The following is a 23,523-nucleotide window of genomic DNA, read 5'->3' on the forward strand; positions in this document are numbered from 1 at the left end:
GATAGCGATGGTATGGACGAGTGAAGAATATACCGGCCCCACAATGTTAGAGTAATTCTCCCCCGCCCAACGAGGAATTAATTCCTCTAACCATGTGCTTGGGCACTCTTGGTCGAAATGTTGAGGTGTCATGTAAAATATAGTCTAGTCAAATCCTGTTTGAAAATGTTCAATTCAAAGGTTTATTTTTGGCAATTGCCAATATACAGACCCGACACCTGTTTGTTGGGTTTGTTTTGTTTTTTTGTTCCCCCCCACCGCCAACATATAAAATGCTGTTATGCTGGTGACGAATGCATTTTACACCTGATGCGGTGAGAGAATGTGAATAAAGAGCCTCTTCCAAGCAATCAACTTTGCACCGCTCACAATGGGACTCGACGAAACCGGGACCTTTCTATCCAAAGTTTCTTTTTGTTTTTAAGGGTTTTACAACCCATAAAGGTCATATCAGCGCCAGTAAAAAGGAATAAAACGGGATAGTAATAGTTATAGAATTACAATTAACGCACCCAAGAAAAAGTAAGACAAAGGAGAATTGGATCAAATAGGAAACAGAAATAGATTCAAAGAGCACACTGTCGAAGTATACTTAGTTTGAGATCACCTAAATGCCTTATCTTGTCACAAGCACAGGTCCCCACTAAGAGGAATACACTCAAATGTTTACAAATCATATATACTATGTAAACAAAACATAATACATTACATAAAAGAGAGATGATTTACAAGGAAAAAAATATCTCCCAAAACTAAATATACATTTGACTGTTTCCCTCTCACCAAGGGTATCCGGTCAGGGCCAGGACAAAACTCATTCCAAGACAAAGACAGAAAGCTAGTTGGAAGACAGATATTGTGGGATAGAAGACACAGTAAGTACCTCCCTGCCCACTATGATGGGAGGTCATGAACCCCACCCAGATTCTATCCAAAGTTGTGTGTCATACTGCAAGACCAATAAGCCGCACAAGGGGCCAAGTTAGACAAGGGGAGACAAGTTCAAGATCAGAAGTAAATCCAAGGGCAATCTATCCTTTGTTCTACTTAGGTTTTGGGGGGGGGGGGGGGGGGTTGGTAAAGATGTACCCCCAAAAAAATGATTTTAAAAATTTAAAAAGAAAAGAAATGAAAAGAGAAAAAAAATAAACAAACAAAAAACAAAACAAACAACAGCAACAACAAAACTCTCAAAAAAGAACAACACCAACAAATTGGAATACTAGAAAGGTCTTTTTTCTTGCTACAAACATTCTAACAACACTATCAAAAAATGTATGGCCAATTGAATTTCACCAAGAAATCAAACCGATAAATTCAAAATGAAGGCTTCCTATTCTCACCACACTCACAATTGTGATCATCTTCTATTGCACGGAGTTGACTTTTATGACAAAACAAACAACAAAAAGGTCAAATTCTGACTTGCCGCTGAAACAAGTGACCTGTTGCCTCCAATAACCCTATTATTTCACAGTGGACATGATGATGATTTAAAACTCAAATTCAAAAATTTAATCTTAACTTGTAAATTTTGAGTGCGTCCGGCGTCTTCAACTGGATAAACAGACAAATTTGACTCACCCTCTCAAAACGGTAATATGTCGGGCTGACTCACACCCTGAAACGCGACTAAATAATTACAAAGATAAAAGCTACAAACTTAACGTCTTTCACGATATCTGGTTTTTAAAAGGTATTCCTTCAAAGCCATAAGGTCCATGAAGCCGGAGTGTACCCTAGTTTCCAAAGCGTGAAACAATCAATAGCAATTGTTTGCTACCCTTTGGATAGGACATGTGCAGAGTAATTTCCGCTGGATCTTCTAAACCCAGCTACAGGGAGTCAGAAAAAGATCTCAACTTCACCCGGGATCAATCTCAGTCCCTTTGCGTGTGAGGAGAGTGTTCTATCGACTGAGATATCAGGACACCACATGGTATTATGTCGGGATTAGCTCATTGCTAAAAATCAAATTTATAATCGAAATAATAGACGGAACAAAATATTTAAGTTTAATGGGAAAATAAATATACTAGAGTACTAATCCTCAATTGGAATGTTAGTTTTTAGGGGTTTTAGGGTGTTTGCGATACATTTAGATCATTTCAGAGACAATAAAGAGGAGAAAATGGGATAGTCAAAACATTATAGACTTACAATTGAAAGCACATGAGAAAAAGTAAGGCAAAGGCGAATGGTTCAAACAGGGAACAGATGTAGATTCCGAGGGCAAACTATCAGTGTATTTAGTTTGAGATCACTTAGAATAAAAGTCTAATCTAGATACAAGTACAGGTCCCTAACCACAAGGAACACACTCAAATGTTTACAAATCATTAAATATAAAAGAAAAAATAATACAATACGTAACAGAGAGGTGATTTACAAGGGAAAAAAAATATCATCTCCCAAAACTAACTATACACTTATTAACTGTTTCCCTCCCAGCTAGGGTATCTGGCCAGTGCCAGGACAAAACCAAGTAATCTAATTCGTAGACAAACACGGAAAGCATGTTGGAAAATAGATATAGGGAGATAGAAGACACAGTAAGTACTTTAAGTACCTCCCTGCCCACTATGGGAGGTAAGGAACCCCACCCAGAAATATACATTTATTGACTGTTTCCCTCAACACCAGGGTATCCAGTCAGGGCCAGGACAAAACCAAGTAATCTCATTCGAATACAAAGACAGAAAGCATGTTGGAAAACAGATATAGGGAGATAGAAGACACAACTAGTGCCTCCCAGCCCACTATGGGATTCAATCGGAATGAAAATGTTTTCAGAACTTCAAGATTGTGTTCAACGATCAACCTGACCTGACTACTTGAACATTTTAAAAGTCGTAATTCTTAGGAGATAAAAATAGAAGTTGCTATAGTCAACTTTATAAATCAACAATTTACCATCATAAGGATTAAATAAAATTTCAAAATCCACAAATTGATGTAGTCTAGAATCAACTTTCATTTTCAATTAGTTTTAAAGACTTAGAAATGCTCGTGAAGTTTTGAAATTGGAACTAAAATGTCGTAATTTGTAGTGAGTAGGGAAAACCAATGTCTAGTTTACCCAAACATAATACAGCGTAACAACTATTATCATTAAACAAAAACGTTATTGGTTGTTGTCAAGCTACAAAAAAAAACATTTTAAAAAACAAAGACAACTAATAAAGACCCTCTGTATAATTTAATAACGTCTCTGCGATATGTACAGCATTATTTACATACGAACATAAAAGAAGTCTGTTTAGAGCCATTAAGCCCATCATCATTGCCTTTTTCACCCTGGGTCAGGGTATAAGCCACAGACAAACAGTTTCCATCCTTCTCTATCCTAAACTAACTTTTTAAAACTCATTCCATGTCTTATCACGTCTCTGTATATCAGCTTCTTATTAGGCCCATGGAGCCGGAGTTTATCCCAGTTTCTATAGCCTGAAATGGACAATAGCAATTGCTTGCTACCTTTTGGATATGATGTTAGTCTGTTTCAAAGTACTTTTCACCCAATCTAACAGACTTATATATATAAATCTAATCACTGCTGGGTGGACAGGAGGGTCAGAAAAAAATCTCGGTCCTGGAGCTGGGTCACTTTGAGTGTGAAGCGAGTTCTCTGTCAACTGAGCTATAGGGACTCCACTACGCGAAAATAAAAGGCATAAATTAATTGAAAATCAGTGATTTTCTGATAAAATCTAATTGATTTCACGTAGTATTGTAAGCGACAAGTTTCACATATCAGGAGAAAAAAGTATGGACACAATGAAGGATTTTACATACTGTTGTCGTATGTGCCAAAACCATGATTTGCCCTAAAACCAATAGTCATTTCTAGTTGTTAAAATACATTCAAAACAATCGTAATACTATAATATATCTTATGTCATTATAATCAACAACTGTCACTTACCATGGGTACGTGAAATGAATGACGAAATAATCAAAATAATATATACAATGAAATTTAGATGCATTCAATTCCCAACAATTCGATGTCCCAGGAACAAGAAAATTCATCTGTTTGAATGGATAATCTCTTATGCTCTACAGTAATATAGAAAAGAAAAAAAAATCATATTTAACAAAATAAGGTTTAAATAAAAGTCATCCCAATGAAGTACTGACTTATCGGAAATCAACATTAAATCATAAAATCTCTCCCACTCTCAACACTTCATCCCTATCAGGTGACCAAGGGATTTAGCATTGGACTGTAACCAGAGGAGGGTATTGGAAAGGTAGAGGGGGGAGGGGGGAGGGAAAGACTGAGCCCACATTCAAACAATTTATTTTTGTTTTCTTGTTTTTTTAAGGGTTTTATGGCGCTTGCAACACATTTAGGCTATATCGGAGCCAGTAAAAAGGAAGAAAATGGGATAGTAGAAAGTTCTAGAATTACAATTAAAGCACCCAAAAAAAAAGTAAGACAGGGGAACTAGGAACAAACAGGGATCAGATGTAGATTCCAAGAGCAGACCACCAATGTACTTAGTTTGAGATCACCTATAAGTCTCATCCGGACACAAACACAAAATCCAACAAAGAGGAATACACTCAAATGCTTACATTATACATTCAAAATAACAAATATAATAATACATAAACAGATTTACAAGGAAAGAAATATCATCTCTCAAAACAATAACTTTGCATTTGACTATTTCCCTCGCAGCTAGGACTCCGGCCAGGGCCAGGACAAAACCAAGTAATCTCATTCCAAGACAAAGACAAAAAGCATGTTGGAAAACAGATATAAGGAGATAGAAGACACAGTATGTACCCCCCTGCCCAGTATGGGAGGTCAGGAACCCCACCCAGAAACAATTTCTTTTTCTTTCCATGAATGAGATTCACATGTGCAAGTGGTTTTTTTTTAAATCTCAATATAATTGAAGGCTGGTTTTCCAAAACTCCTTGAGTCCATTTTTCGACTTTTTAAGATTTTTCATCCATGAGAAAAATTGAAATGTAAATTATATTTTAAGCATCAAATGACACAAAAATTTCTTTAGATTTGTGTGAATTTGATGTTTTTATATGATAATAGACTGAATGAGAAAATGTAGGGTAAATAATCCTCTATATCTAAAAATGGGAAAAACCGAGTTAGGGAGTTTTGGAAAACCACTCTTCAATTGTACAACGTCAACATATTTGGCGAAGAAAAAAAACCAACTCAACTACAACAAATTAATGAATTCCACCGCCCAATAACTATAGAACCCATGTCTATTTTTGAAAATGAATTAAACTTCATATCAACATTAATAGACATTTCATTATAATCTTTTTTTTTTACAATTCTATTGTGTTGCATAAACAGTTTAATAAAATCAGTAAATTCCATTATATTTCATTGTTTGTATATTTAAAAGTCTTAACAGCACTTGCAACAATCTTGGGTATTCTCAGGTCTTTGTAAACATTCATAAAACATACATAGAGAGAGAACGTCAACATAGCATTGTGCATGTGTCTCTGAGGAAATCTATCGTTTGGTTACTGAGATATCACTAATTATATTTGGTAATGTAAATGTTGCTGCTCGAAGCTCAAAGAAATAAATAACAATGTGAAATTGAATGTAAGCTTATATTTAATTATATTTGAGAAATCACTTTAAAAATTATGTTATCATATACATACTTTTATAAAATAAAAATCTAACTTATTTTGATTAAAAGTTCACCGTGATTCACCAGTTAAATCGTTTCTCAGCGATCTTTTTTTTTTTAGTCTGAGTTACCAAACCGTGAAGTCAGTGGTTTCACAGTGGGTATTCTTTATCTTGGGTGCATTCCGTATTATTTTTCATTCTTTGCAACATATCACTGTGAACTTTTCATCAAAATAAGTTTAATAGTTATATTTTTATTTTTAAAAACAATGTATATAATAACATTTTGAAAAGTGATTTTTCAAATATAATTATCCCAAACGATAGATTTCCTCAGTTGATAAGAGAGACGCATGTATAATGCTATGCTGACGTTCTCTCTGTAAGGGCATGTTTAAAACATTCCCCTATTCAACAAATTTCAAGCTATCTTCTAAATAAAATATAAAACAAATTCCCCAAATTAATAAAAATCCTTATTAAAATCAAAGTGATACTAAGCTGCGAGAAGCTGTGGACTGTAAAAAGTCATAGACAAAAATTAATATTACAGCTTCGAAAAAGAACAAAATACCAAACACAGAATGTTTCGGGCTCAAAACCCTTTTCAGCCAACAACAAAAAAACATTAAAGACATAATACATTACTAAATTCCAGATAGACGACTATTCTTTAATTTAGTCATGTATTCAAGTCTTTAATGTTTTTTGTTGTTGGCTGAAGAAGGGTTTGGAGCCTAAAATGTTCCGTGTTTGGTATTTTGTTCGTTTTGGAAGCTTTTATATTCATTTTTGTTTATTATTAAAAATCATCAGCATTTCAAGTTTCGAAAGTTTTAATCAAATCAAATGTAATACCGATACTGGATTTCGTTAAGGAGGCATCAGATTCAGTGGATGATGAAAGACGAGATGGCATTAAAGGGATGACTTGGTGGCTGTGGCAACCTTCGAGGACGATTTACGTCCAATGGCATTAGAGATGTAGTGACCTGCCTCGATCAACTTGTGAATGTCAATTCCCTGAAACAAATTCAAAAACTTTTTTTTTCTTCTGAGTTTTCATTTTAACTCTTTCAGCACCATTGGCCACACTGTGCAGCCAGAGCAGAATCTGTTCTACTGGCCAATGGCCGTACAGTGCAGCCGGTCTTGAAAGGCAAAAACAATAATGTAATCCAATCCTTCCTTCTACAAAAGTACTATAAAGTGAACCAATGGTATCATTTATTTCATCAGAACATTCAATTGGCCCTAGGGGGATATTTTAATTTAGATTTTGTGCCGAATTCGAATGTCGCTTTGTCTTAGCTTGTCATTCTCATGCTGCCTCAATCAGGTTTCAGCCATTTTGTGACAAAAATGCGAATATAACTTCGGTGCTGATAGAGTTAAATTCTTGTTTCAAATAACAAATGATGGAAAGTTTTCAGTCCACAATCCTATGATGAAGGTGATTGAATAAAGAGTTAAAACATCTTTCTAGGATGAGTCTTCAATCTTTATATAAACAACCGACTCAACCTGAGTTCATCTAATTAACAGTCACAATTACTTGCTACTCTTTGGTTAGGATCCCTTGCTACTCTTTGGATAGGATCCAACAGACAATTTTTCTTCTAAAGACCCCCCCCCCCCCCCCCCCCATTGAAAAGAAAAAAAGAAAGCCAGATGTTAATTTTCTTTTTATTCTATTATTTTAATTTTTTGGGGGTGCGGGGGTCACTTTAGAAGAAAAATTATCTGTTGGATCCTATCCAAAGAGTAGTAAGTAATTGTGATTGTTAATTCAACAGCACAGAAACTAAGACAAATTCCACCTCCTACATGTAAAAACTAAAAACATTAGCTTGATACTACGCCTATAATTTGTCTCAGAAAAATGTAATGAATAGGCATGGGGTAAAAGTAATCCGGGTAAACCACGGATATAGTCGGTGTTAGGGTTGAGTGAGTTAATTCCCAATAACCAGTTAAATAATACTCACTGTCTTAATGTTGAGACCATTCATCATATAGACGACATCCTCAGTAGACACATTCCCACTTGCACCTTTGGCATAGGGACAGCCTCCCAAACCAGAGGCTGAGCTGTCAAACACATTCACTCCCATCTAGAAGTAACATAATAATAGAAATAAAGTTGTAAAATAGTGTTCAGTGACTCTTTTTAAAAAATATTTACACCATCGAGACATTTTAAAATTCAAGCATTTATATAAAGCAATATCGCTAAACATGTTTAAAGCACTTTAAAATGGGTCCCAAGCCAACAGCAACACTTAACAGGTAGAACAAGACATAATGCCTGTAAAGGGATATTTCTATTTTTTTTCTGACAGAGATAACACAGCTAATAGCCAGGTACTTATTATACATCTGAGTACGGTGAGAGAATGTGAGTAAAGAGCCTTTTCCAACGACTCAGCTATGCACTGCTCAGAGCAGGACTCGAACCCTGGACCTTCCAGTCTGAGGACGAGTGTCATAAAGACAAGACCACATAGCCACACAAAATAGTCCCCAGCTGCATTCTGACAACCTAATGTAGATTGGATTTTGTCACCAAGACTGTATCACCGAAACAGCTTCTATAAGAATCATTTGATAAGGTGAGCTAAGTAGATCGTGCATTTTGTAATAGAGTGAATAGTTAAAAACTATAGCTTAAATTATTTTTTTTTTAAATAGAGCTTTAATATAGCGCAATATCCATTAAATGTGCTCTATTAATGAATAGGTTACATATTGAATCAAGGCATTCCTATTTTAGTAGCAGGAGTTATAGGAAGATTCTTAAGATTATGCATAGTAAAAGATCAAATATAGATAATCGTTATTGACGAACAGCATAATATATTTAGACTAGAAAATAAGATTCTATCACTCTGAAATCAGAAGATGATTTACACAAGGTATGTATCCAGTCCTCAAGTGAGATTGGAACCAGCGTTTTTGGCATCACACTTTTGACCCCTAGTAACAAATTGCCACATACTTTTACGAAAAAAACGAAAAAAATGATCAACACAAGGAAAAGAGTGAGGATAGATGATCTTTACGGCGACCAGCATATATTTAGACTAAAAACTCAAATGCCATCACTCTGAAACCAGAAGATCATTTACACTTTTGTCCCCTATTGCTGTTCCAGTAACATCTGTATGGTTTGTGCATATTGCATTTACGAAAAAATATTAGTGATCAAAACGTGGCAAAATGCGTTAAAACCAACCTGCAAAGCGGCCAATATATTGGCCAATGCCTGGCCGTATGTGTCATGACAATGGACGCCTATCTTGGAAACCGGCATGACCTCTTTGACCTTGGCCAGAAGTTCACGCATGGTTCCAGGTGTCCCAACCCCTATGGTGTCCCCTAGGGAGACCTCAAAACAGCCCATGTCGAGGAGATTCTTGGCAATCTGAGGATAGAGAATGAGGAAAAAAAAGAATGATTATTTACTTGAATTTTTTATGAGTAAGCAAAACATAAAATCAAAAGTAACTAGGTACATCTATATGCATGGTGCATTTCCATGTTTTCACCATGCGCCATGCCCTTCACAATGTTTCATGTATAGAAGCAAATTTTATACGAACACATCGACCGACCCCTGTCTGAGCGCTGAACTCCAGTTAAATAGGCATTATGTACCTACTTAGTTTGTTTTTTTTCCATTCACCAGGTATTCAATATATTGAGGTGTCATCCATTCACCAGGTATTTGATATACTGAGGTGTCATCCATTCACCAGGTATTCAATATATACTGAGGTGTCATCCATTCACCAAGTATTCAATATATACTGAGGTGTCTTAACATACTGAATTCCGTAAATATACGGTAAATCGACAACATTGTTTGAATTTCAGAATTTTAAATAGTCCATGTCTTCCAATTGTTATTGAACTATACGGTTATATCATTTATAGCCCAACTTTTCTACCTCCCTCACACTCCTAAATCCTTCTTTGCTTCTTTTTTTTTTTCTCCATTATGGATAAAAAGTTTTCTTTGCATTTTCATAAATGTCTGACATTCGTTATGGAAGTCCATGCTATGTTTTGTCTCCTTTTCCATACATAAATAAATGCCTTTTTACTCATATCACTCGATTCCTGTTATCGTTATCGAGTCTTTGAAGCAATTATATAAATTTAAGCATAATAAAGTGCAACGAACCTCAGCCACTTTATCTGGTTGGACACTTCCCTCATAAGGACAGCCCAGTACACATGATATATATCTGTGGAATAAAAACAATAATCTTTGTTTCATTCTGTGTCCTTTTCCTTAATATCCTTAACTATCAGGATATCACACATTTACTTCCCCCATTTCTATCTACACACTGGAATCCGTACAAAGTCAACAAAACACGCTTAAAAATCACAGGAAAAGAAAGCCCTCTGCTAAAAGCACAAAAGCCAGAAAATTTTTCTCCTAAATAGCTTATATGAAAATATTTCGTACAAAGCTTCCCTTCATCAAATGACATACCCATCCATATAGCTTACCCTTTGCTGTTGTCTTTAAACAGCACACCAATACCTAGATTATTAACAAGAGATGAAGTGAATCCAAGATTATTAATCCCCCAATTCGGTCACTTGGACAACATGGGCGATTCCTGTTGAAATCAGACATCTTGTTTGATGAATTATCTATGTTCCTTTGTGGAATGCCTAGGCGACGATATCTTAGGATGTCGTGGCGGAAGTGCATATTTTTTTTAAAATAGCAATGAAGAACAGCTGGAAAATTTTGAAAAGACGGCTTTTTCCCGGCTTTAGTCAGAAAAGGGGAACCCCTGAAATTAACTTCTTAAGGTTGACAACTCTTGTCTGTCCCAAAATTTCTGTTCTTTATCTAAGTGTAGATACAGTCAACCTTGCTTAAGTCAATCAATCTTTCTGGTCCAGCAGTGTAAACTTTATCAGGATTCCACCATATTTCAGACATCTTTGCATCTCCACAACAACAATATATGTATGATTATTATGTATGAATTATTATCGTTGTTGCTTTCATGATTATTGTTGTCAGTAATATTTCATTGTACTATGAACTTTGTACATTTATGATTGTTTGTTTTTGTTTTTAGGTGTTTCACGGCGCTTTCAACACTATTTAGGTCATTTAAGCGCCCGTATGATTCATTTGATCACGACCAATTTTCAAAACCAGTATTCTATGATAATAATTTTCGATTTTACATGGCCGTATTGATATATTTTTCCTGACATTCAAAGTTGTGCAAAACTATCTGTGAATGATACAATACAAGCTATAGGATATTTTGTTATTTATAAACTATTGTATAAGGCATTTAAAGGATAATTCCTATATTCAGCCTTTAGTAAGATAAGATAACTATATACACTATCTTAAAATGTCAGAAGTCATATTTCAACCAATATTTTCTCAGGAAAAAATCTGGGAAATTTACTTTGTTGTTTTCATTCAAATCCTTGTAAGATATTCGTGACTAATCATTGCAAAAAAAATATAAAGCCGACGTGGACCAAATACTTATTCTATTCTCAGGATATCTTATAAAATATTTTAGAAAATACATTTATTGAGAAGAGTCAGTTTGGTTGTTAAGCTTCAAATAACTTAAATTTCATATGAGTTTGATTTTAAAAAATGTTTTCTTTATCGGATCATGCAGACACAACATTACCTTCTTGAAGTAATGCCTGATTCTTTGTCATTGTAATAAACAGAACATACCTTCTAACAGAATTCCTGACTCTTTGTCATTGTAATGAACAGAATATACCCTCTAACAGAAATCCTGACTCTTTGTCATTGTAATAAACAGAACATACCCTCTAACAGAAATGCCTGACTCTTTGGCATTGTAATAAACAGAACATAACCTCTAACAGAAATCCTGACTCTTTGTCATTGTAATAAACAGAACATACCCTCTAACAGAAATGCCTGAGTCTTTGGCATTGTAATAAACAGAACATACCCTCTAACAGAAATCCTGACTCTTTGTCATTGTAATAAACAGAACATACCCTCAAACAGAAATCCTGACTCCTTGGCATTGTAATAAACAGAACATAACCTCTAACAGAAATCCTGACTCTTTGTCATTGTAATAAACAGAACATACCCTCTAACAGAAATGCCTGACTCTTTGGCATTGTAATAAACAGAACATACCCTCTGACAGGAATGCCTGCATCTTTAGCAGCGTCCGTAACAGCTTTGAATCTCTCAAGGGACTCTGCTATGGTACAATTTATATTTTTTCTGAAACAAAAAACCCGAAAAAGTATATTGATCAATAAAGTAAACGTTTAAGTTTAAGTTTTAGTTAGAGGGGAAGGAAGAGGCTTAAAACATGTTACAAAGGGTCCCTAGCCAACAGCAAAACTAAACATGTAAGGCAAGACATGACACCTGCAAGGCGATATTACAATGTTTTTTACAACAAATGTCCAGGTACTCATCAAAAAAAATAATTTTTTTTTTAAATTGAGCTTTATAAAGCGCAATATCCACTGAATGTGCTCAAAGGTGAGAATGTAAGTAAAGTAAAGAGGCTTTTTCCAAGGACTCAACTATGCACCTCTCAGAGCGAGACTCGAACTTTGGATCTTCTGGTCCGAAGGCTAGAAGGCTAGCCGTAAGTTTCTTGCTGAAGGAAGAAATGAAATGCTGATATGGATGGGTCTGGAACCCCATGTTTTAGGGAGGAATCGCAATGCCTTATTCACAAGGCCATCTCACTACTCTAATAAAAGAGCCTTTTTTTAGAGCTTTTTTTAAAATACAGCGCAATATCCACAAAATGTGCTCAAAGCACTTTGCAAGGGGTCCCTGACCAACAGTAATACATAACATGTAGAACGAGACATGTCGCCTGTTAGGCAATATTACAGGTACTCATTTTACACCTGAGTATGGTGAGAGAATGTGAGGAAAGAGTCTTTTCCAAGGACTCAACTATGCGCCGAGCGAGGCTCGAACCCAGGACCTTCCGATCTGAAAGCGAGTGTCATACCACAAGACCACATAGCTGCACAAATACACAAATAAGCTAGCATAAAAGATGTCACTGTTGTAGATTGTATGAAGAATAAGAAGAATTAAGATATATTGTTGATATTTATTCACAATGGAAACAGACAATCACCAATCAACAGATATTTAGACACATGTCATGATCTTGACTACTTTCTTCTCCTGCAAACTTTCTCGTGTTTGTCTTATTTATCTAACTGCTAAAGACTGTTAAACTGTAAGGTTAATAATTCATTGCTTTTAAGAATATTTCTTCTTTTACTTAACTCATTAATAACGAATTAATACATTTATCATAGTGATTTTATTTCAATCAATTAGAGAACACACTTACTTGCTGAATGCTTCTGTGGCAGCAGCAAATATGGCAACTTCATCAACTTTAGATGCTAGCTGTGGAAACAGAAAGAATGCATTCAAAATTAACAATACAACTCAACTATTTCCATCAACTCTAGATGCTAGCTGTGGAAACAGAAAGAATGCATTCAAAATTAACAATATAACTCAATGATTTCCATCAACTTTAGATGTTAGCTGTGGAAACAGAAAGAATGCATTCAAAATTAACAATATAACTCAATGATTTCCATCAACTCTAGATGTCAGCTATGGAGACATAAAGAATGCATTCAAAATTAATAATTCAACTCAACTGTTTCCATCAACTCTACTTGTATTATTATTAAGTTTGTTTTTTTCAATGTTGAAAAGTACCAAATCTCTAGAGAGATTGGACAGAATAGAGGTAGAGGCCTAGTGTTGAATGAAGAAGAGGAAGAAGAAGATTTCCTGTAATCCTGTTCATGCACAAAAGTTACCTACATCTAAATATCTCAAAATACGAATTCCAACAAAAACTGGAAAATTAGCACTGGTTACCGTTGTGGCAAAGTCCTCTATAATCAGATGTTAAAAATTAAATCAACTAAAGCAGTATTTCTAGAATGGACACATTGTGAACTATATACGGCTTGTATTTAAATCCAAAAAAATGTTGAGCACAGTTAGTGACTGATTGGGTGACAAAGACCACAAAACACCAACTTTCGCATTGTGACCACAAATTACATGGCACCCTCCGCAGGTTGGAATTGAATAACTGAGAGATTTTGAAGTATAATGAAATTCATATATCAATGTTTATCTGTCTACTTTTTTTTTTAAGCCAAAGACATCAAAAATAAACTCTGTACTCACAGCACCCTGAAATCCTTTTATGTTTGGTGTTAAAACTGAATATACGACCCCTGGCTTGCGGCTGATCTGTGACATCACTTCCTTGTGGTCTCCCATCTGAGATAAAATGGAAACAAACAAAAAAAATAAAACAATTTAAAGATGATGTCTCAATCTGGCAATATTAGGGTAAACAAGCTTTAAAAAATGGAGGAAGAAAAAAAGAAAAGTAAATAAACATACAAAAAAAATATTATAAATTGAACTGAATTTTTAGTAAGTAGTCCTTCAGAGCATAGAGCCGGAGTTTATCTTGGTTTCTATAGCAAGAATGGACAGTGGCCAGTGTTTGCTACCTTTTGGATAAGACGCTAGTCAATTGAAAAGTACTTTCCACAAGATTTAACAGACCCGGGTAGACTGAGAGGTCAGATAAAAATCTCAATTTCACCTGGGATCGATCTCTGTCTCTTTGCATGTGAAACGAGTGCTCTATCAACTGAGCTACCGGAACTGCCTAACAGTTTAGGGCAATCCAAAATAGTCAGTGTCTCAAGTTTTACAAGGTATGATTCTGCCCTTTTGATTTATCACTCATTCACTCACTGATTCCCATGACCAGATGGTCGTCAAGGGAACTTGCAGGATATGGCCTCCACAATCAATGCCACACATCTCAATCAATGGCCTTCTCTATCAACTCGTACAATGTTGCTCCTGTCCATTCCTTGACGTTATCCAGCCACATTTTCCTTTGTCTTCCTTTTCTCCATTGACTTTCCACCGTGTTTTGCATAACTGTCTAGCACAAGCTGTAGTCGTGTCTGACCAGAAGTCCTAACCATGAAAGTTTCCATGAAAGCAATGGTTCCTGTTTTCTCACCAACTTCTCCACATCTTCAAAAACATCCTTGTTAATTCTATGTGCGGCTCTGTGGTCTTGTGGTATGACACTCGTTTTTGAATCGGAAGATTCTGGGTTCGAGCCTAGCTGGGCCCATAGTTGAGCCCTTAGAAAAGGCTCTTTACTCACATTCTCTTATCGTACTCGTGTAAAATGAGTATCTGGCCGATAACAGCACTGTCACTGTCAGAAAAAAAATGTAATATCGCCTAACAGGTGTCTTGTCTCGTCCTACATGTTAAGTGTTGCTGTTGGTCAGGGATCCCCTGTAAAGTGCTTTGAGCACGTTTAGTGGATATTGCGCTATATAAAAGCTCAACTTATGTTCCAGATATGACACACTTAGGATTTTCCAGTAACTCTTGCTCTTGAACACAATGATTCACCTCTCTAGTTCCGAATTCATCGCCCAGGTTTCATTCAATTCCTGTTAAAACCATTCATACCTGTGGTACCCATTTTGCCGAGACAAAACTTGTGGCCTCGATGTGTTTTAAGCCAGTCTCTGACAATTTGTTGATGAATTCCACCTTGACCTCCGTCGGTACCACACCCTGCACAAAGAACAAAACGGTGATGTCGGCATTATGAAAAATAATATAAAATGGCATGAGACAAAGAGAAGTTATACTCCTCCTCATCATCACCACAAAAACCATCATCATCATCATCATCATCATCATCATCATCATCATCATCATCATCATCATCATCATCATCATCATCATCATCATCATCATCATCATCAACAAAAGTCTTATAATTTAATCTACAATTAAATCTTCATCAGAAACTACTTCAGGACTAGAATACATAAAAATAGAATGTTAGGACTTAACACATAGTAAATCTTTTAATTGTATGTGATATAGTTATCTAATTATAATTATATTTTCCCCTTGGTAACTGGACACAAGAGTCTTCTCCCTTTGGCAGATATAAACGCCAATTTCATGAAGCTCATTGGTCACCATAAGAACAGCCAGCTGTCCAAATTGCAAACTAACTCCTGTCCCCCTTCCCCCTTTTTTTTTTCAACATACTGTTCCTACTTCATGAGCTTTCTCCATAACCAAAAAGATGTCTGGAAAGTCACACTTGAAATAAATCTGAAAGCACAGAGGCATGCACAAACCAGATGCAGCTGAAGCAGCCGTTTTGCCAAACGAGAAGCATGCCGAAACTCATTCTTCCCACGTACCAACTGGAATCACTTACCAAACATTTTCACCTAGGACACCAGTAGTGAATCTTTTAAATCTACTTTTTCGGCTCTTAAGCAGTGAAATTAAAGCTTTGTTTTTCGGAGAATACTGAACACCTTCAGCATGACAGCTGGCTGTTCTTATGGTGACCAATGAGCTTCAATAAATTGGCGTTTACATCTGCAAAAGGGAGACAACTCTTGTGCATATATATGACATTGGCTGGAGTAACATATATACAGGTTCGAAAGAAGAGGAATTGATAACAAATTTACTTGTTCATTCTGTAATCCATCCCTTGGTCCCACTTCAACAATTTTCACAAAGCTTGGTAGGCCTGCAATCTGAAAAGAAAGAAGTCATGATATATTTTGTTATAATGGTCAGGGTCAGCGTAATGATACATCACAATACATCTGTTTTGAATGACTTTTTAGAGAGTATAAAACATCAAAAGTGTATCTTTTTCTCTAATCATAATAATAACACATTCATTAGATAGCGTGAGATAGCATTTTGAGTGTAAAGGAGTGGAAATGTAGTTACAGCAATTTTATTTTGAAAATCCTGATGAATTTTTTTCACAAAATGCAACATCACAGAGTAGGCCCGCATTGATAAAGTATTAAAAATAAAAATTAAAAAATAATTGGGATATTTGTGTGATTCCCAATGAAATGAGACAAAAATTTACAAGTAAATCAACCGATTTCGTATAAAAATTGAAATTTTTAAAACCTGACTGTGATGGGTATCACATCGGTGCTCGAACTTCAACTTTGACGTCTCCTACAAGTATATGAAATATTGAAATTAATATGCATTTTGAGCCTCAAACAAAACTTAAGTTATGAAATACAGTTAATTGGAACAAATCTAAAAATCTCATTTAATAAAACCAATATGAATTCATGTCACAATGAAACATGTAAACGTTTTTGTTTTGTCGGGAAACAAAACTGTTTCAATATGATTTTAATTGTATTTTAGTCTTTGAACCACTTCCTTCAGCATCATTCATCTGTCAAGCTAGAAATACTGAGACAGGGTAAGGTAAAATTTGTTATTTTCACATGGTTTTATGTTTGTAATGTGCGTCATTTTCATTCATTTTCTAACGTCCATCATTTATGTCTTTTATAACGTGTAACACGCCTTGATCATGACTTAAGATTAATCTTTAAATTCCCTCTTTTCTATCGCTACCAATTGAAATGGCCTTATAAGCAATATACCTCAAAGAATTCGATGTTTGAGAATTCGGGATAACATCCATTTATTTTTTAAAATCGCTTTTCAGGAATTTAGCAACATTTATAACACGCCATTTCAGTTCCTGTAAAAATTTCAACAAGAACATGAATGGTGGGTAAGTTAATTGAGTAGAATTGGACAGGTACTTCGATAACACCAGTTCAGTGATCGCCAATGGGCTAACTGTTATGTGGAAATCGTTTTGTTTTTTGTTTTTTTTTGTAACTTTTCTTTTTTTGTTTTTTTTTTTTTTGTTTGGCTCTCCATTATCTTGATCACTGATTTGATGTTCGTTGACATATATGTGTGTGACTAGTGTTTGTATCATTAGGCAAAAATAACTTTTCATCTTATGGCTTATTTTATTTTACAAACCCCTACAGAGAGACAGTAAAGTACAGTGAGCAAAACTTTTAAAACTATAATACTTTTTTTAAAGGCGACATTACATTTGCCAAATGAGTTGGTGCATCGAAGAACAATCTATTGAAAAGCTTTTCTATCAAATTTGATTGAACTCGCAGTTATTTGATTCCACCTGCCATCATTCTTTTAAAGACAATTTTTACTCATTTTTACATACTCCTAAATCATTTCCATGATTGTCTAGGGACTGTCTCTATCTTAGATAGCTATCTAGTCTAGATATTTCATTTGGCAGGCAGGAAGACAAAAAAAAGAGGTTCAGTCTCTACTTCTCACCAAAACGTCCCTTGACTACGGTAAGTCACTGGTAATAAGCGAGCGGAGCAATCACCCAAGATTCGCTCTATTTGGCTTCAATTTCCCTCAGATTATAACCCAAACAGTTTGCCGCAAAGAGGCAATTCTAGTGACAGTTAAAAGTCCAAAAGCCAAATCAAATCCCAGGGAAATGGCATCCTCCTGATTTGGTGGTCCAACTTAAACGCTCATTTTCTAAAGAGATTCACTTTCAATCAAGAAGTTTAACTATGTAGATCTAATGAGAAACTATTGAATTATATAGCTATTTCAAACAAATGGACATATTACGGCAGTGGACCCATATCCAGTTGAAATGGGACGAACGCCTTGACAGATCATTCGATTGACACATCTAACAGCAGTCGCCATGATGAAAAGAAAATAACAAAAGGTCGAAGGTCGAAAGTCGAAAGTCAAGGTTGAAAAATTCGTCGTGGTCTAAAAACTAGCTCTATTGATTGATTGATTGATTGATTGATCGATCAAAGGGTGGCCTTCCGAAAGCTCCTACATCCCCAGTATTCTTGCTTTGTTTTTTTTTTTATATATTCTTCTAGTAGGGGGTTTGGGAGGGGGGAAACGTCTTTTTTAAGTCTCCCCTCTCCCAAACCCCCTACAAGAACATTATTTTTAAAAAAGTTTTCCCCCTCCCAAACTCCCAACTGGAGATGTAGGAGCTTTCGGAAGGCCTCCCGGGTAAATTCCTTGTTATTTATTTATTTTATATTATTTATCTATTTATTTGTTGATTCATTCACATATTTATCAATTACATTCATTTATCTATTTATTTATGTATCCATTTATTTACCTTTTTCCGCCATACCTAAGGAATGTGAATCGAGACCAAATCTCCGCCTATCTATTTGTCTGTCTCTCTGTCTATCTATCTATTTATCTATCTATCTATCTATCTATCTATCTATCTATCTATCTATCTATCTATCTATCTATCTATCTATCTATCTATCTATCTATCTATCTATCTATCTATCTATCTATCTATCTATCTATCTATCTATCTATCTATCTATCTATCTATCTATCCACCCATCTATCTATCTATCTATCTATCTATCTATCTATCTATCTATCTATCTATCTATCTATCTATCCATCTATCTCACTATATCACTTTATATGTGTATATATATACTATATATAATATATATATTTATATATATATATATATATATATATATATATATCTGTTTTTCGGTATATATTTATCCATATATCAATCCATCTATGTATCTATCCATCTATATCTATACCTATCCATATATCCATCTATCTCGCTATCTACTTATCTATATATCTATCTGTCTGCCTATTCATTTATCTATCTGTCTGTCTACCTATCTAATACAGTGTGCCTGTTTATGTTAACACAATAATCCTATTACAATCCTATACTTCCATCTACACACTAAGACATGCTTTTGTTTCTGTTTTGGGGGTTAGACCCATGTTTCGTAAAACGCACTGCTCTGTCCTGATTTTTTAATCAATTTTTTTCGTTTACTAGAGACTTTATATAGCGCAATATCCACTAAACGTGTTCAAAGCGCTTTCAAAGTGTCCTTAACCAACAGCAACACTTATCATGTAGAACGAGACAAAACGCCTATTAGGCAATATTACAAAAAAAAAATGACAGGGCAACGCTGTTAACGACCAGGTAGTCATTTTACACCCGAGTACTGTGAGAGAATGTTAGTAAAGAGCCTTTTCCGAAGACCCAACTATGCCGAACCCAGGACCTTATAATTCGTAGGCGAGTGTCATATCTCTAGACCACATAGCCATTTAATGCTTTGTTACGATTTTGAGTTAATCATATTGTCAATAAGGTAAGAAAGACAAGAAAAGTTTAAACAAAATAAAGAAAGAAAATTGGTTTTTTTTTAAGACTAAAGGAAATAATAATTGAAATCAGAAACAATAACTTGACAAATAAATATTCATAACAATATTATGATCATGTTCATAACTCATAACAGAACGCAGAACAGGGGGAACCAAAATACTGCAGGCCAGAAAATTCGTCCTTCAAATAATATCGATCGATTGAAATGAACCTCAACGTGTCAAAAACTCTCAAACCTGGGACTTCAAAGTAAGTCTCAGGTTTGAGAGTTGTTGACAATAGTATGAGGGTCATTTAAATCGATCGATATTTATTGAAAGACGAATTTTCTGGCCAAATTTTAAATATGTATGTTCTCAGAGTACAGCTGAATGACCAGATCATACATAAATGTATTGGTGCGTACTATTCATACAGTAGATATAGTACAACACAACAGAAGAAAGGTTACTATCCATGAAAACAAACCTAAACCTCTTTGGGTTGTCGAGTTGTCACTATGTGGCCAAACTCAAAACAAGCACTTTTATATTGTTTCCTTTTTTTTTTTTTTTTTTTTTGGCCAGAAATCTTTTGCTTCAAGTAAAGATCGATTTGGGGGATCCCGATAGCTAAGTTGGTAGAGCACTCACTTCACAAGCAAAGGAACTGAGATCGATCCCGGGTGTAGTCGAGATTTTTTTTTTTTCTGACCACCATGATCACCATGTCCACACAGCAGTGATTGGGTAGCTGGATCTGTTAGAACTGTCGGGAGTACTTTGCGATAAATAGCGTCCTATCCACAGGGTAGCAAGCAATTTCACGCTATAGAAACAGGGATAAACTCCGGCTCCATGGGCTCTGATAGACACCTGAATCGTCAAACGATAGTCTTAAAACCAGCTGTAAATTTTAGCAGGTCTGCTAACCGAACCCAATTGTGGGCTTGTTTTAATATTGTTGTAATAGACAATATATTTAGCACTGGTTTGAGAGTATTTCCATTACAACAATGAGCAAAAAAAAAAAAACCCTAAACAATTTGGATTATCAGACCTGTAAATAAGTACAAGTTGTTTTAAACCCATCCACAAAGTATCATGTTAAAAAAAACTTTGGATGATTATATTTACGGTCGATAATTGAAGGAACGTTTATTTTGTTTGGTTTTTGGGTTTTTTGTTGTTGGTTGTTTTTTTTTTCTTCTTCTTTGTGTGTGTGTGTGTGTGTGTGTGTGTGTGTGTGTGTGTGTGTGTGTTTTGGGTTTTTTTTTTTTTGTTTTTTTTTTAAACTTTTTTTTGTTGTTGTTGTTTTATTTTTGTTTTGTTTTTTTGTTTTATTTTTTGTTGTTGTTTGTTTAGTTTTTATCTTTTTATTTTTTTTTTTTTTTTAGTTTTTGTTTTGGTCAAGATGAAAATAAATAAATGTGTAACAGCATGGTTTGGCGGTTGGGTGGTTGGCATGCAACAACAGACAATAGTCAGGTATACACACGACACAAACACTTGACTCCTCAAGTGACTCACAATGACAACGGAAAGTACAGTACTATACTGCCGTATACTCTGGGGGGAAAAAAACACATATTTTAAATTTTGGCCAGAAATCTCAACCTTCAAATATTCATCGATTGAAATGATCCTCATTTTGTCCAACAACAAAAATTCTCATACCTGGGACTGAGTCGGTCTGTCTGGCAGACCCAAGGTTTGAGAGTTTTTGCTTAGATGAGCGTCATTTTATTTTTTTAATCGATTGATATAAATTTAAAGGACGAATTTTTCTGACCAAAATTTTAAAACGTGTTTTTTCATACTACGAAAGAGCGGTGATCGAACGAAGTGATTGGATTTGAAAGGTGGGGTGGAGGGTGAGGGGGGGGGGGATGAGAAAAGGGGAGGGGGGTGTTACTTTTAGGGTGGGAAACTTTGGGCGTTTATTGTTGAGTTTCGGTATTGGCCTAAGCATGTTTCATCATGAACTCCCGCCCCTGTGTTATTCTACTGCAATAAATCCTTTCTTCGGTGATATTTAATCCATTTTATCTATTCTGAGCCTATGAATGCGATTGTCATTGAATATCTCCCGTACCTTGAGCATTTATATAAAGTAATGTCCACCAAATGGTGCTCAAAACCACTTGACAGGGGGGGGGGGGGGTCCTTCCTAGCCAACAGCAGCACTCGACGTGTAGGACGAAGCATAAGCCCTGTTAGGCCATAATATTACAATTATATTTTTTTTTCGACAGACAACGCTGTTTACGGCCAGGTGCTCATTTTACACCAGAGTACGGTGAGGAATTATGAGTAAAGAGCCTCTTCTAATGACTCGACTATGCGCCGCTAAGAGAAGGGCTCGAACTCTAGATCTCCGGTCCAAAGGTGAGTGTGTAGGCTATCATTTGATTTGTAAACTTGAGCAATCGTGACCTTCATGAACTTTAACCCTGACACTTTCTAAAAATGACGTCATAACACAAGGGGTCGATGACCAAAAAAAGTGAAATGTGATTCAATATCTAACATCTTCATTTTTAGTCATCCTAAGGACTAGTTACACACACACACTTCCAATGAGTTTGGAACCGGAAGAGTAGAAGGTGTGAAGTCACGATTTCTCCGCCCTATTAAAGAAAGAAAATAAAAGCTGTTTATGTTGCTATGTATAGATAGTATGCGCTTGGCGAAGAAGCTCATAACATTGCCATCCGGAAGTATAACGGACCAACACACAAAACTGTGTGTACCCATGTATAGTCGGGTCAATACAGTTCAGTGAGCATTACTCATAAACGCGGATGGCAAAAAAACAATTATAGTCTTCAACAGTCAGAACGTCACTTCCTTCCTAATGACGCATGGTAACTTAGTAACACTGGCTCTAAACTATCGGAACAATGGCGGACGCCGTATGAAATGTTTCTCCGGCGAGCTTAAACGCGTATCCAGAGGAAAAAAAAACCCATCAATTTGATCATGTTTTGACTTTTACACATTCTGATCACAAGGCATATGAAAAGGGAATGAAAAGTTCTAGCCAGTATGAAGAATAAAAAGTAATGATTGTCTTTGTTTAGAACCAAGATGGCCACCGTTGCCGGGCGCGTGACATCAGACTATTGAATCCAATTGCTATTACCAGAGATGCCGTACTAGGGAAAAACCCTTATTTGAAAAATTTGGCCAGAAAAATCGTCCTTCAAATATCGATTGATTTGAGTGACCCTCATCTTGGCAAAACTCTCAAACTTGGGACTTTGCGAAGTCTTGGACTAACAACACACCTCAATTAGGTCTTTGGGTTCGAACCTGCAATTAAACAGTATATTTGCGATCAATGAAAACAAAAAATTTGTGACACATCTTCATACGTGCTGTGCTCGGACAAGCAAAGTTGGTTTGTTTATAAACAATAGCGTGAGTGAAATTGACTTTCTCTCTCTCTCTCTCTCTCTCTCTCTCTCTCTCTCTCTCTCTCTCTCTCTCTCTCTCTCTCTCTCTCTCCTCTTTCTCTTACTCTCTCTCTCTCTCTCTCTCTCTCTCTCTCTCTCTCTCTCTCTCTCTTACTCTCTCTCTCTCTCTCTCTCTCTCTCTCTCTCTCTCTCTCTCTCTCTCTCTCTCTCTCTCTCTTTCATCAAGATAGATAGATAGATAAATAGATAGACGGCGTACAACTCTACAAATTCAACCCCTCCAATACCTTGAATTAAATAGATAGATA

The 23,523-nt window shown here is 35.7% G+C and overlaps 1 protein-coding gene across 1 annotated transcript; it reads right to left on the reverse strand.

The window, feature by feature from the left end:
- Positions 1-1,220: 1,220 nt before the first annotated feature.
- LOC144957261 (hydroxymethylglutaryl-CoA lyase, mitochondrial-like) lies at positions 1,221-18,321 on the reverse strand. Its single transcript, XM_078888347.1, has 10 exons — positions 18,237-18,321; positions 16,244-16,312; positions 15,210-15,317; positions 13,881-13,976; positions 13,015-13,073; positions 11,817-11,906; positions 9,819-9,882; positions 8,868-9,056; positions 7,621-7,746; positions 1,221-6,655 (listed from the first exon to the last, which is right to left on the reverse strand). The coding sequence occupies exons 1-10, from the start codon at positions 18,315-18,317 to the stop codon at positions 6,551-6,553; spliced, it is 987 nt and encodes a 328-aa protein (XP_078744473.1). The 5' UTR covers positions 18,318-18,321; the 3' UTR covers positions 1,221-6,550.
- Positions 18,322-23,523: the final 5,202 nt, after the last annotated feature.

The sequence above is a fragment of the Berghia stephanieae genome, chromosome 11 (genome assembly GCF_034508935.2).
Source record: "Berghia stephanieae isolate SIO BIC M18660-M18661 chromosome 11, UCSD_Bste_1.3, whole genome shotgun sequence".
Lineage (NCBI taxonomy): Eukaryota > Metazoa > Mollusca > Gastropoda > Nudibranchia > Aeolidiidae > Berghia > Berghia stephanieae.

Excerpts from the sequence above, each read along its gene's own strand:
- LOC144957261 (XM_078888347.1), bottom strand. The coding sequence starts at position 18,317 with ATGGCGACTGCTGTTAGATGTGTCAATCGAATGATCTGTCAAGGCGTT. Across the intron at positions 11,907-13,014 it reads GCCACAGAAGCATTCAGCAA|AAAAAATATAAATTGTACCA; the intron begins GTAAGTGTGTTC and ends TTTTTGTTTCAG. Across the intron at positions 9,883-11,816 it reads GCAGGCATTCCTGTCAGAGG|ATATATATCATGTGTACTGG; the intron begins GTATGTTCTGTT and ends TTTATTCCACAG.